The sequence below is a fragment of the Lepidochelys kempii genome, chromosome 16, assembly GCF_965140285.1.
Source record: "Lepidochelys kempii isolate rLepKem1 chromosome 16, rLepKem1.hap1, whole genome shotgun sequence".
NCBI lineage: Eukaryota > Metazoa > Chordata > Testudines > Cheloniidae > Lepidochelys > Lepidochelys kempii.
In genome coordinates this window covers 21,446,337-21,459,303 of record NC_136395.1, presented here as the reverse complement: position 1 = coordinate 21,459,303, position 12,967 = coordinate 21,446,337, and the positions used below count along the sequence as shown (strand labels likewise).

Here is a 12,967-nt window from a genome sequence, read left to right as displayed (position 1 = left end):
ACTCCCGTGTGTAAGACTTCACAGGATTTGGGCCTTTGTTATTGGACTTTAAAAGAAGGACATTTTCCTACTGTTCTGCCTCTGTAATCACAATTTCTGTTCATATTCATATGACGGATGGTTGCAAACAGTAACACAGAAGAGACCCAAACTTTAGGGAAGCTGGGATCCAGATCTGACGAGGACACAAACCCTGTAGCTGGAGCCCCTTTTATAAATCGTATTTCCCTCTGTAAAGTATCCAGAGATTCTCAGGTTACAAATATTAATGATCTAACCGTCCCTTCAGCGCTGTGAGGATAGTATTATTATCTTCCATTTGGGAAGACAGCGGCACAGTGAAGTTCCATACTTGCTGAAGAGCCAGTATTAGAGCTGGGAATAATACCATGGAGTCCTGAACCTGTCTCATCCTCTAACCTTGCTTCCTATTAGATAGCTTTCACGGCCAGGATTCCTTAGCTCAGTTTGCACTCATTTCTGAAGTATCTCATTGTACTAGTGCCGGAAACAAAACCAAACCGTCACATTAATTTAGTAGCCAGCCACCAGCCTGGCAGATTGGGGAGCAAAAATAATCCAAGTAAGCGTCTTCAAATATGACACATCTTTCATGTTTGAAATGCTAAAAATCCAGCATGAGTGAAGGGGCTCTCCAGGAACCATGAATACAGTGAGATTAAAGCAGGGATTATCAACTTCAGCAGTCTTTTTTTTTTTTTAAGTGTTACCAAAGCACAAGATTAAAGATAAACTGGCATTTCAATGAGATAGCGGCCCAGCACCTGAAAGGCACCAAGGTTTCAGCTAAGAACACTGACATTTCTATTTTGTTTCGTCTTGCTGCTCCCTAAAACATTGAACATCTTAAAAGCCCATCTGGCATCTTGCCCAGACTTTCTGGCTTAACGTGGCACAAAAGGCCTTCCCATTATTTCTGATGTCTTGAGATCACTAGTGCTCTTAGAAAAAGTAAAAAGAGGAAAAGGAATAAAAAGCACCATCCTTTTAGTATCATCCAAAAAACCAGCAGCACAACACCTCTTGTCTCGGGACAAAGTTCTGGTATCAGCTAATGACAAAATATTTCTGCTGGTCCCCACGCATCAGCCATTCAGAATTTCCCTGCCTTGGCAGGACAAGGCACGTAGATACACAAAATCCTCTGCTTCATTGTGCACCTTGTTTGGCAGACTGAGAAGGGAACGGTTGGTGTGACAGAGCCGACTAGACCAATGAGATACAGTTAAAATATTCAACTGGCCAGAATCAGCTCATTCTGTTTCTGGAGAAGCCAACTGTAAAAGACATTAAGCTTAACAACAACATATACACATGTAGGGCTTTTCTGTGTATTAATGTTACCCACTAACTTCATTTAGCACTAAAGTCTTGAGAACCGAACATTATGATCTACTCTAACAAGACAATGACAAAACAAGAAATGCATGTCTAGTGGTTATAACACCACCACGCTCTTTGTGGAAAAGCCCTACAAAATGTAATAGGTATGAACCCTATAAGATTCTATGGAATAGAACTTCTTTAGTAGGGTCTTACAGAAATTGTTTTACAAGGCTACATTTTACCACCTGTACTCACAAGAAGTTACTCCTAGCATAGTCACGTCAATCAGTGTAGTGTATTGCAGTGTGGTTAGAATCTAGCCCACCAAATTGAATAGCAAATGATATACTTCCTGTAGCGATTTTCTTAATAGCACGCTATTGCAAGGATATAATTCTTTATTAAATTCTAAAGACTGGTTCAAAAACACCTAAACAAAGACGATCATTTTCTTTTAAATTTTGTAGGAGTTTTTCATAAGGCACTGCATGCTCATTCTGTCTAATCTGATCCACTCCATTGATGGCCATGGTACTCGGCTTCCAATGCCATCCTGTGGCATGTTTCATTCAGAAAGATCCTGAAGTGTATAGGCTTGGATCACTTCATCCACTTCTGTAATACAGCCATCTCTGGGAAGGAAACCTAGTGCCATAAACCTTACAGAATAATGGGGGATAAACTTTGTTTTCCTCCTAGGGTTTCTTGTTCTCCAAAACTAAAAGCGACATGGTCCAACAGGAGCCATCCTAGCTGATTTTCCAAAAAATCATGGTAATTGGCAAGTCCAACAAAAGAATCCTTCTGAGTAACGCCCATCAGGGTGATCCTGGAGCATGCAACCCACCGCTCACCTGGGTGAGGTCAGAGCCTTGCCAATCCTTGGCTGGTCAAGTGAGGCAACATTTCAGCCAAATCCCTGCAGCCTCATGGGAAAGGAAGAGCCCAGGAGAGACTGCTGCAGAAGGTGACAATTCCTTGGCAACAGCATACACTTTCTGGGCTACACAAGCAACGGCACTGAGAACTTTGTTGCATAACATTCCAAAAAGTACAATGGTGCACACAGTGCCACAATGGCCAACTTTTCAAGGCAAAACTCACATTGAAGTCCATGGCGGCCTTGCAGGTGTAAAAAAATTAAAACTGACTGAGGGCTTCTCGCGTCGGCCCGGCATGCACACAGTTATCCACGATACGTGCACAAATGTAGCATTTGAGAAAGCAGCATCAGCGCCAAACATTGACCATTTGGCCAGACCAGAGTCCTCAAACATCAGGGTTTCTCCTTTTCCCCACAATCTGTGCACATAACAAACAAAGACCAGAGCTGACATGATTCCCTGAAGCCATTGGACTCCCATCATTCATGGCAGCTCACCAAGAAGGGAGATCGGGGTGCATCATGGGCAGTGTGGTCTGGCCAGGAAGCCCATTCCATTGACAGGAATCTGAACTACTGTGAGGATGCACAGCAGCATTTCTGAATCAAAATGTTTGGTTTTCAGCCCCAAAAAATTGATTTTTCACAAAAAAAGTCAAAAATGTCTATGGGCTGGGGTGAAAGGGTAATTTCCAATAAGCTCTGCTCTTAACCTGTGGCTCATAGAGGGATTTGCATCTAATAAAAAAGGAGCATTGCGTTTCTAACGTACGTAAAATAATTCTCCCTAGCAAACAAAATACCAGGGGAGGTACAGGCAACGTGGCTTCTGTCTTTCAGTATTACTGACTCGATAGGAACATTGGTTACTATAGTCCCGGAGGGAAAATAGAAGCATTTATCTTGCTGCATATGATATTTCTTTTCTCTCTCTCTCATGCAAGGTTCTCTGCTGTCTCATAACATCGTCCTCTCATTCACAGCATGAGGCCAGCCGCCACTTTCCAACCCCAGCGTGACAGCCTGTCCTGACATTTCTGAGCATTTGTAAACATCTGTTTTGAACAACATCGCAGCACAAAACTTAACTTGTGTAACCTGGCTGTGGGCTTGGCCCTTTGTCAAGCCTACCCAGCATTCAGAGGGCTTTACAGAGAGATACACACAGCCTTGGAACTAACTGAATTTTAATGAGAGGAGGTCATTTTTCCCCTGGAAGAATGCTGTGCTAGAGAAATATTTCGAAACTCCCCTAAATCAATTCCTGTGACATAGTATGCGATGGGAAGCCACCCTTTTCATAAGACACCACTCATGCTCCACTTTGCTTGTGACCCCTGTCTACCTCCAAGTTAAGTAATTTCAGCTTCCAAAACAAAAATCTATTCAAGTTTGGTTTGTTCTCATGAAGATTCAGACAAGCACATGATATGAACTCCCTTAACTTTCAGCTCTCACTGAACCATGTTGAAACAAAGACAGCGTAGGCCCTAAGCCCTCCAAACACTGCCATTCCCAGTTAACTGGGTCATTCCAAGTTCCCAGCACAAACTACAAGCTTGTAACAGCCACAAAACTCCACAGCACTAGAAAACACCTAAAACATATTATTAGTTCCTTGAGGTTTGTAAACCTGTTACCTACAGGAGCTACAAAAGCTTCAGTCTCATTGTAACTGGATGCAGGGCCCAGAAATTAGGACCTTTCTAGAAATATGTGCTTTTTTAATGATTCACGTCTCTTTCCCATTGCCCCAAACCAAGGTTGTCTTCATACATACTTTCTGCTTACAGCTGCAGATTGCGGGGGGGGGGGGGGGGGGGGAACTGAAGGAAATTAGGTTACTGAGAAATGAAGGAAATTAGGTTACAGTCTGCTGCCTTCATGAAACCTTTTAATTACATTCAATTTATAGCTATTGGCATCTTGATGTTTTTGTGTGTGTATGTTGAAATATCTTGCTTGCTAGGCAGACAAGGCAAAAAAGGAAAAATAAACTAAAAGCATATTTTGAAGGGGAGGCTTTTGTATTCTGATAAATTGTCCTCTTCTGCTATAATAATTGTTCTGGGCTTCTCTGTGTCTGCAATCATCTAGCACATGTATATTGCAATCAGTGCCAGCTCCATGGAAACAGCCTCCTTAGCTGTTGGCTAAGAGGAGCACTGGGTCCGTTTGTCCTAAGAATCTGCTCTAATCAAGGCCACTTCATTACAAGTGATGGCACTAATGCCTGACCGCCTGTGAAAGGCTGATAGTGGAATTGGCAAAGCTTTGCCAGCTGCAAAAATGTATGCTCTTGTTGTTTAGTAGGGTGGCTGTGAAGTCTTGTTTCCAGCTGACAATTAAAGCCAGCCTGTTTGGAGATATGTCAAGCTTTTGGGACAGTAAAGAAAACCTCAGGACTTCAGTCCTATTCATCTTCTGGTGTGCATAGTTTCATATCAACAGCAGAAAGCCCATAAATTGACTACCATGGAGGATCCCATTACAGTTTAATGAGAAATGCAGAATGCAGAGAAACAGAATATGCAATTCCACCCTGGAGCCCTTTTTACCAGGCTACTTCATAGGTGGGTTTTCTGTTGGTTTGTTAGGAGTGGTTTGGTTTTATAACAATGGCGGATGTGCCTTTTCAAATCATTGAGTCATTGAATCATAGGGTTGGAAGGGACCTCAGGAGATCATCTAGTCCAACCCCCTGCTTGAAGCAGGACTAATTCCCAATTTTTGCCCCAGATCCCTAAATGGCCCCCTCAACAATTGAACTCACAACCCTGGATTTAGCAGGCCAATGCTCAAACCACTGAGGGCTAAAAGAGATCAATAAAAATGCAAGCTTCTTACCGAGCTTGGCTAAGACTCTGATTTCTTTAAGAGGATCTACTATGTGCACAGGGCCAGGTTTCCAGTAAAGTTCTCTGCTTTATATAACAAATCTGCTGAAATGCAGCATTCAGTCTGGTTACTGATCTTCTTTGGAAGCACATCCAACACTTAGGAAAAACAACTTCAGTGCCCATTAGAGCCAGCTTTTACTTTCCTCTTTAATTGTTAATCTTCCCAGCAAATGTCTGTTAATTTAATGCAGTTAGAGATACAGTCATAACCCTCTTCTAGCTGAGTTCTGGTGATGTTGGGTCAATACATTTTTGAACTGTTTACAGCAGACGACCTTCCAAATCGAAATAACATTAAACAGCCGTAGGACTTTCTTTCCAAGTCACAGATAGCACAGTGTTGACTAGAACTGACTTCACTGAACCATAATTATTCATATTGTTGCAGGAACCTTGCATGCAGTGCTCAATTTGCTCCATGAGGCGCACTCAACTCCAGCTCCAAACAAATGCAATAAACTAATGAAGGATGAGCTGCAAAACTTAATGGACCTAATTCTGCATCCACCTACAACAGCTTTGCTCCAATGACTTCAGTAGTGTTACTCTTGATTTATATTTATATTTTATATATTTAGTTTCTTGTGCAAATGAGAATCCAATGTTCCTGGACACATACAGGCAAAAGAATAGACAGGATCTCTGAAACGGCAGCTTGACTGAGGTTTATTGTGACGTTCACATCTCAATCCAGCTGCTAAACTATGGAAAGAATCACAGATCTCCATCTCCCCCATATCTGACTAAACTCCTGTACCTGGCTGTCTCTGTCACAACCCGGAATAGCAAATGCTCAGAGTTATATTCCACAGACAAAGAACTGTTTACAGAAACTACTGGGCCAATCATTTCAAACTTCTAATAGTACTAAGAGAATGCCGCTCTCTGCTTGTGGACAGTTTGTGCCTGGAAAAAGAGGTTGCACTTTGTTGAAATTCTTCATGAATTATTCACCCAGCTTTACTTAGCTTTTTCCTATGCAACAGCTGGGGGTGGGAAGGGAGGTACCCATTCAGTCTGATGATGAGACAGCTTTGTTGCATCTTAGGGCACGAGATCAGGGATCAATGCCATGCACACGGAAGAGGTAGCACCTCTCCCTAGCCAGGCCTTATAGCCTTGAGAGGATTCTGATTTTAAGAGAAGCCACTCGACCAACTGGCCCAGACAGCCAGTTTATAGGCTTTACATTACTGAACTCTGCTTAAATATTGCATTCAGCCTAGCTGCTGAGTTTCAAATGCATGCAATGCTTGAGAAAGATCCCCCAGTGTCAGTTAAATCCCGATTTTACCTTCCACAGGATCATATGAATGTGAAAGCCAGATTCAGAGGCAGCTTAATTTAAAAAAAAAAAAAAAACACAACCCTCTAAGGGCCAGATTTATCAGTGTCACTCTGTTGGAATCAGCTAATTTACCCAGCTGAGGATCTGGCCCACAATTCTGATACTCTTAAAATAGACATTACATCCAATAAATCGAGAGTAGGACATTATTTAACAATAAGGCTAAAAAAAAAAACCCATCCAACAATCCCCAATCCCCAGCAATGAGCTTTATACACCATTCATCAACCAGAACAGCAACTCAAAGGCTTTGTACAGCATATTCCTCTCACCCCTGGGCCACTGCTTACATCCGTGTCTTACCTCAAAGACTTCCTCATCCAGTATCCTGGTTCCAAACACAATGATGCCGTTGACGTCAATGATGGGGTGGTCGCTTCGGTCCAAGAACTTAGTTACCTTCTTTTTACAGTCCAGAATCAAAGTGACGTTTTTCTTCTGTACACTGATGGCTATTCTGTGCCACCTGTGAAATAACACAGCCCGCAAGCTAGTTAAACAGAGCCTTCTGCTTTCATTAAATGAGCCAACAGTTTATAACAACTAGTTTGATCATGAAAGGATGTTGATATAAAACTACAGGCCAATCATTGTCCCCAATCAGGGTGAAATTCACTGATGGGCAGAGGGCCAGTAAAAGGCCATGCATCACTTAAATCTCCAAAAGACAGGAATTCACATGGCTGGGGCAACAGGGAGGACCACTTGGCTCCTAATCCATCAGAGTGGGAATCTCCCTTGCACAGTTGTGGAGCGCATTGGGGGGAGAAGTGGCCCTGGTGGAGCCCCAATTTTCCCCTCGTCCCCCTCTTCTATCCTCCTTAAGCCCAACACTAGGTGATTTACATGGACCTTAAGTGTCACACAGGTTTGTTTAAGCCCTTTGCACAGGGGGAATGTCATCCCTGTAGCCACAAGTCCACACTGACTTGAAGTGCCTAATATTTCACTAATGTTCAAGGGTTTTTTGCATACCTGTTATTTATATGGCAGAATGGAAGAGCTCAGTTAGCAGAGACAGAGCACTGGTAAAATATATATATATTTATAGCACACACATCTTATACACACTTAGGTGTTCATATAGGTACTCATATAGACTGATGATTGCTTTTATCGTGCACCCCACATTCTCAATACACGACGCTGCACTTACTTGCCATCTGAGAGGTTAATGCCTCGAAAGAGAGGATAGTCTTCTGGGCCTGGCTTCCCGGTATGGTCTTCGTACAGGAATACAGGAGATCTACCCATCTCCATGCCGATCTGCTGGATCCCTTGCTCATTGTAAATGGAGATCAAGAAGGACTGACCTCCTTTCTTGGCTTTTACAGTGGACAGAATGGAGAAGTCCTCAGGAAAGGCCGAAGCTGAAGTGGAAAGGCAAAGGAGTTAGTTGTTCTTTTGGATGTGATGGTGTGCCCACAATTCATACACCCTACAACCTGGTGAACAGAGGAGAAACCACCAGCGATTGCTCCTCCTTCCAGATTTGTCCATATTAGCAATCCCCAAACTGCTGCCCATGGCAGAGAGGTATGTCAGTGCTACCTGTGGATGGGAACAACACATCCTATAGGAATGTGACCTGCAGCCTCCATTACCACTAATAAGACACTTAAATAAATGGCAAAGTGTTGTGTACGGATACCACCAGGATTCTAACTCGATAATGAAGGAGTACAATGGCTTCAGACAACATGGAGCTTCAAAGATTCTTGCGGGGGGGCCCGCTCTGAAGGCTCAGTTGCTCTACCCAGTCACACAGCTCATTGTGATTAGGAGCCTTTATGTGATTAAGCTAGGGTGACCAGACAGCAAGTGTGAAAAATCTGGACGGGAGTCATAGGCGCCTATATAAGACAAAGCCCCAAATACCGGGACTGTCCCTATAAAATCGGGACATCTGGTCCCCTTAGATTAAGCCCAGGGAGAAGACAGCAGAAAATTTGGTGAAAAGCAGCTCCCATGGCAAAGAGTCATCTATTCTAAGGGCTCAGTCAGTCTTCCAGTTCAGCAGTCAACCTTACTAGGGATCATTCATTAACGATCAATGAGCCCTTTTTGGCCTCCACCATTCAAACTACAGCCACACCACATTCAAACTCCCATGCTAAGTAGAGGAGGGCCTCGATGTTGTTGGATGGGAGACCTCCAGTGGGAGACTAAGGTGTTGCTGCTGCGAGTGATGGGTGTAAATCTGTAGCTTTTATGCCACTTAGTTCCATGGTAGGCCCTGGAACTTCTTGGGAGACAAGATATGCTGTGCCATAGGATCCAGAGGTTGTCTAGAGACGCTCAAAACTCAGGGATTATTTTTACAAAATGTCCCCTGTTAAGTAGACACATGCAACATATTAGGTGCGTTGTTGTTTTGCTGGGGCTTTTTAAATCAGTTTTTGTCTATTTAGGCAAGAACAGAGCATTCTGTGGCTTTGGCTCACCGCGTTAGCATGGGCAGCAAAAATTTAAAAGCAAAAATAAATCCAACAATAAAATGGAGACTTTGGTTTGACTGAGCTTTGAAAAGCGAGGGGCAAAGATGGCTTCTCATGCCAATTGTCCACAGGGATACCGTGGCCCATGTCCTCCTGCACATGGGGATTAAAGTGTGATTACAGGCAGGAAAGCGAGCACAATGATATTGTGGGATCCCATCTTTATTCTTGCAAAGCCCATGTTGTAATTAAGCCCTGGAAACAGGGCTTCAGTGGGACTGGAGTGGTACATAGACTTGATCCAGTCATTTGGACAGGGGTGTGTGTGTTCCATCCTCAGAGACTGCAGATCAATTTAACCCAAGGCTGCAAGGCAGCACATGGGAGTTTTCTAACTGCCAGAGATGTATACGCCTTATGGCATCTGAAATCCCAATTGGTTTGGTTTCCTGCCTCTCCCTCCATCAGCAGCACTGCAGATTCTACAGATGAATCCAAATTGCAAAACCCACGTCCACCTCCGAAAATTAATTCCTCCAATATGTAGGGGGCGTTGCTAACTGAAGGAGGGTTTGTGTCACTTCTTCCGATTATTATCGAGATAGGGGCTGCTGAAATGTGTGTACTTCTGTCATCTTAACATGTTGTATTCTAACAATATAACAACACTTGCAAGGGTATCTGTCCCTCGGGCTAAAGCCTTCAAAGAAGGACATAATTGTCCTCTTGCTCCTATCCACTGAGGAAATCTTAAGTGAAGGAGTGCCAGAATGGAACAGGGTGTTGCTGTGATGTGTCGTGTGTGTGACGTGAACATCTCTGTGTAGTACCTGGCAGTGTCTGAGGAAGTAATAGCCCTGTGGCTAATTTTTTAAGCTGTAAATTCACAGCCATCTAAACCACAAAAAATGTTAACCCAAGTGTCCAGCAGCTTCACACAAGTTTCCCTCCCCACCGTAGGCTTTTCTTAAAGGATGCCCCAGGGCTGAATGAGGGATTTGACCTAGTTAGGCTACAGTGGGCCTTATTCAAAGTGTGGGGAGTGTATCAGACCACAGCAGGGCTTGTTGAGCGCAGAGGCAAGGAAGTCATATGAGAAAAGAACGAGGAGTACTTGTGGCACCTTGGAGACTAACAAATTTATTTGAGCATAAATGTGTTAGTTTCTAAGGTGCCACAAGTACTCCTCGTTCTTTTTGCTGATAATGACTAACACGGCCACCACTCTGAAACCTGTCATAAGAGAAAGAGACACTCAGATAATTTTCTCCACTGTCCTGGGGAATTTGCATCTGCCAGTTCCTTTGCATCAAACTCCTTTCATTCATTCATTTTCATTTCCTTTAGCACCTAACCCCCACTCTAGGTGCTCAGCCATAATCAGAGTACAAAAGAGTAAGTAGAAAGCCACCAAATCCACAAAGAACAGCCTGTAACAAAGGAAAACAATTACTGTCCTGCAAGGTATGACATGAAATTCAGCCCCCAGGCAGAGGTCTGCCCCCTGCACTTAAATGGTCCTGTTCAGCACAGGAGTGTCACCAAGTCCACCCAGCTGGTGTCTTCACTGGAACAAGGGCAGTTTATTCCAGCTGAGGATCTGGCTCAGCTCAGGAACATCAATCCTTTTGGTAATACCGCTGCAAGTGGATACCACTGATCAGAATCTTGAAAAGCAACTCAACAAAGAATATGGGGCCAGATCCTCACCTGATGTAAAGGGGTGCAGCGGCATTGAAATCAAGGGTGTTGCACCCAAATTACACCAGCTGTGGATATGGACCAGGAGATAGTTTTCCCTAAAAGTACCTAGCTGTAGATAGGAAGTTGTTTCCCTGCACTGTTACGTTGGTTTTATGCCAGCCTAACCTCACTGACTTTAGTGAAATTACACTAATGTAAAACCACTGTTACAGAGTGGAGAACCAAGCCCAGTGCTTGATCTCAGTTCCCACACTTACGTTAGCTAAGACATGGTCCCAGAAATGAAGGTATGTGATAACTGTCCCTTCCCTAGGATGACTTATGCTGTCCCTTTCCTTCTGCCTGTATACTCCTATCACTGCTGTTTCAAATCAAATGCAGACATGTTCCTGCTTACAATTATGGAGAACAATTTGGGGTCTTTTATGTAAAATATGTCACATCCAAAATGATCCATAAAAATGGAGAATTTCATTATGAATCCTCCGTACAGAACTTTTCAACCTCAATGACTTGCCAACTCATTAAAAAGCTGCTTTTAATTTACTTTGTATTATTATGATTATTATTAAAATGTCTCCATGGCAATGTGGGTTTCTCAGCTCAAATAACCATCATTGATAAATTATGGTTGACATGACTCTGTTATTGCTCTGTTACCCTGGCAAAGTAACAATGCATTTACTGTCATGGTTAGAAATGATCCAGGCTACCCAATGATATGTGGAGGGGGTTACATTCAGAATGCAATAAAACTAATAACAAAATAACACGTAGGGCGTGATCCAAATTCTATTGCAATAAATGGAAAGACACGCCTTGACTTCAATAGGCTCTGGGACACGCCTTTATACACCATTCTACATTTTCAGCAATGCTCATGCTGAAAGGTGTTGAGCACCCATCTCTCCAATAAAGGGAATTACACCAGTAATGAATTTTGCCCATTGTATCAATATCCCCTTAAGGCTGAGTGCCACTCTAGCTCAGACCATTATAAATTGCTTTTGGCAGCACGCCAAAACTAAGTATTAATGTCCCCATTTTACAGATTTCAGACCACCCAAGGCAAACGAAGGTAACCGTTTTTTAAGTAAACAGGTCCCACTCTCTCAAATTATTGTCCAACCGCCCTTAGGTGATACGGTCACCTGATCCCACTGCCCTGTGAGAATCATTGACCCAATGAAAGCAGGATGGAAAAATGAACGTCCCTCAGCCCCAAAAGACCTAAAACCCAATGGCTGGACAGCATCAGCAGACACCTATCCCTCATAGGCACCTTCCCTCATAACGTGCCGGATTTGGCACAGGACAGAACATGATGGGGATGCACACATGGTAGCCTGTGTGCTGTCCAAGCAACCGCATGAGAACAAACCGTTGTACAGATGGGGCAATGTCCATTGAAATATCCCTGATCTTCAACAGCTCTTTTCAAAGGCCATTGAAGGGGGAAGGAGTGGGGGATGGGCACAAGTGAGGCACAGATTATTCCTCTGCACTCAGCCATCTCCGGGCTGGAACAATTAGTTGCCAGCGAGTAGTTCGGCGACGGCCTCTTCGGCATGCTCTGGCATTTCACTTTCCGGGACCAGAACAGATCCACATTCCACCACGGCAGCCTGGCGTTTGGAACAAGGCATAATAGGTCTGTGAATGCCTGTTAGGGTACTTTGCCTCCACCTAACATCCATGTCCCCTGATCCCATATGGCTGTCCCTTAACACTGGTGCATGAGCACTGAAAAGAAACAGAGTGGCTGTAAACACTAAACACTGGAGATTCCTTCCTTTCTTCCCCTCCCTCTCCCTCACGATATCGGTGTCAAATGCAGTCCGATAACGAAGAAAAATATCTTTTTACAACCACCAGACTTGAGCCTGTGGAGTTGGACTGGGTTCTTTCCTTCTCAGAAGTCATGGTCAGTAATTAAGGCCAAAGTAGACCTTTAAGTGACAACTGTTCAATCTCATAGTCTTCTAAATATAGCCTCGGTGATACCTGGGAAGTTCCCCAAGGAGTTTGCAGAGGTGTAACTAACTGGATCCTAGTAAAGAACTCTGCTGATTAACCTGGAAGGAAGGAAAACATGGAATCATAGAATACCAGGATTGGAAGGGACCTCAGGAGGTCATCTAGTCCAACCCCCTGCTCAAAATAGGACCAATCCCCAATTTTCTGCCCCAGATCCCTAACTGGCCCCCTCAAGGATTGAACTCAAAACCCTGGGTTTAGCAGGCCAATGCTCAAACCACTGAGCTATCCCTCCCCGCAACTGAGCTATCCCTCCCTCCACTTGCTCACTTTCTCTTAGCCCTGCTGGCTCTGTGGGGCTTAACAGATT

The 12,967-nt window shown here is 43.7% G+C and overlaps 1 protein-coding gene across 2 annotated transcripts in view; it reads right to left on the bottom strand.

Moving 5' to 3' along the window:
• COL5A1 (collagen type V alpha 1 chain) overlaps positions 1–12,967 on the bottom strand; it is a 248,943-nt gene that overhangs the window by 174,716 nt on the left and 61,260 nt on the right. For both annotated transcript variants that reach the window (XM_073313982.2, XM_073313983.2), the window contains exons 3-4: positions 7,635–7,848; positions 6,782–6,944 (exon numbers count right to left, since the gene is read on the bottom strand). In XM_073313982.2, the coding sequence (XP_073170083.1) occupies positions 6,782–6,944; positions 7,635–7,848 (377 nt within the window). The remainder of the gene's footprint in view (positions 1–6,781; positions 6,945–7,634; positions 7,849–12,967) is intronic.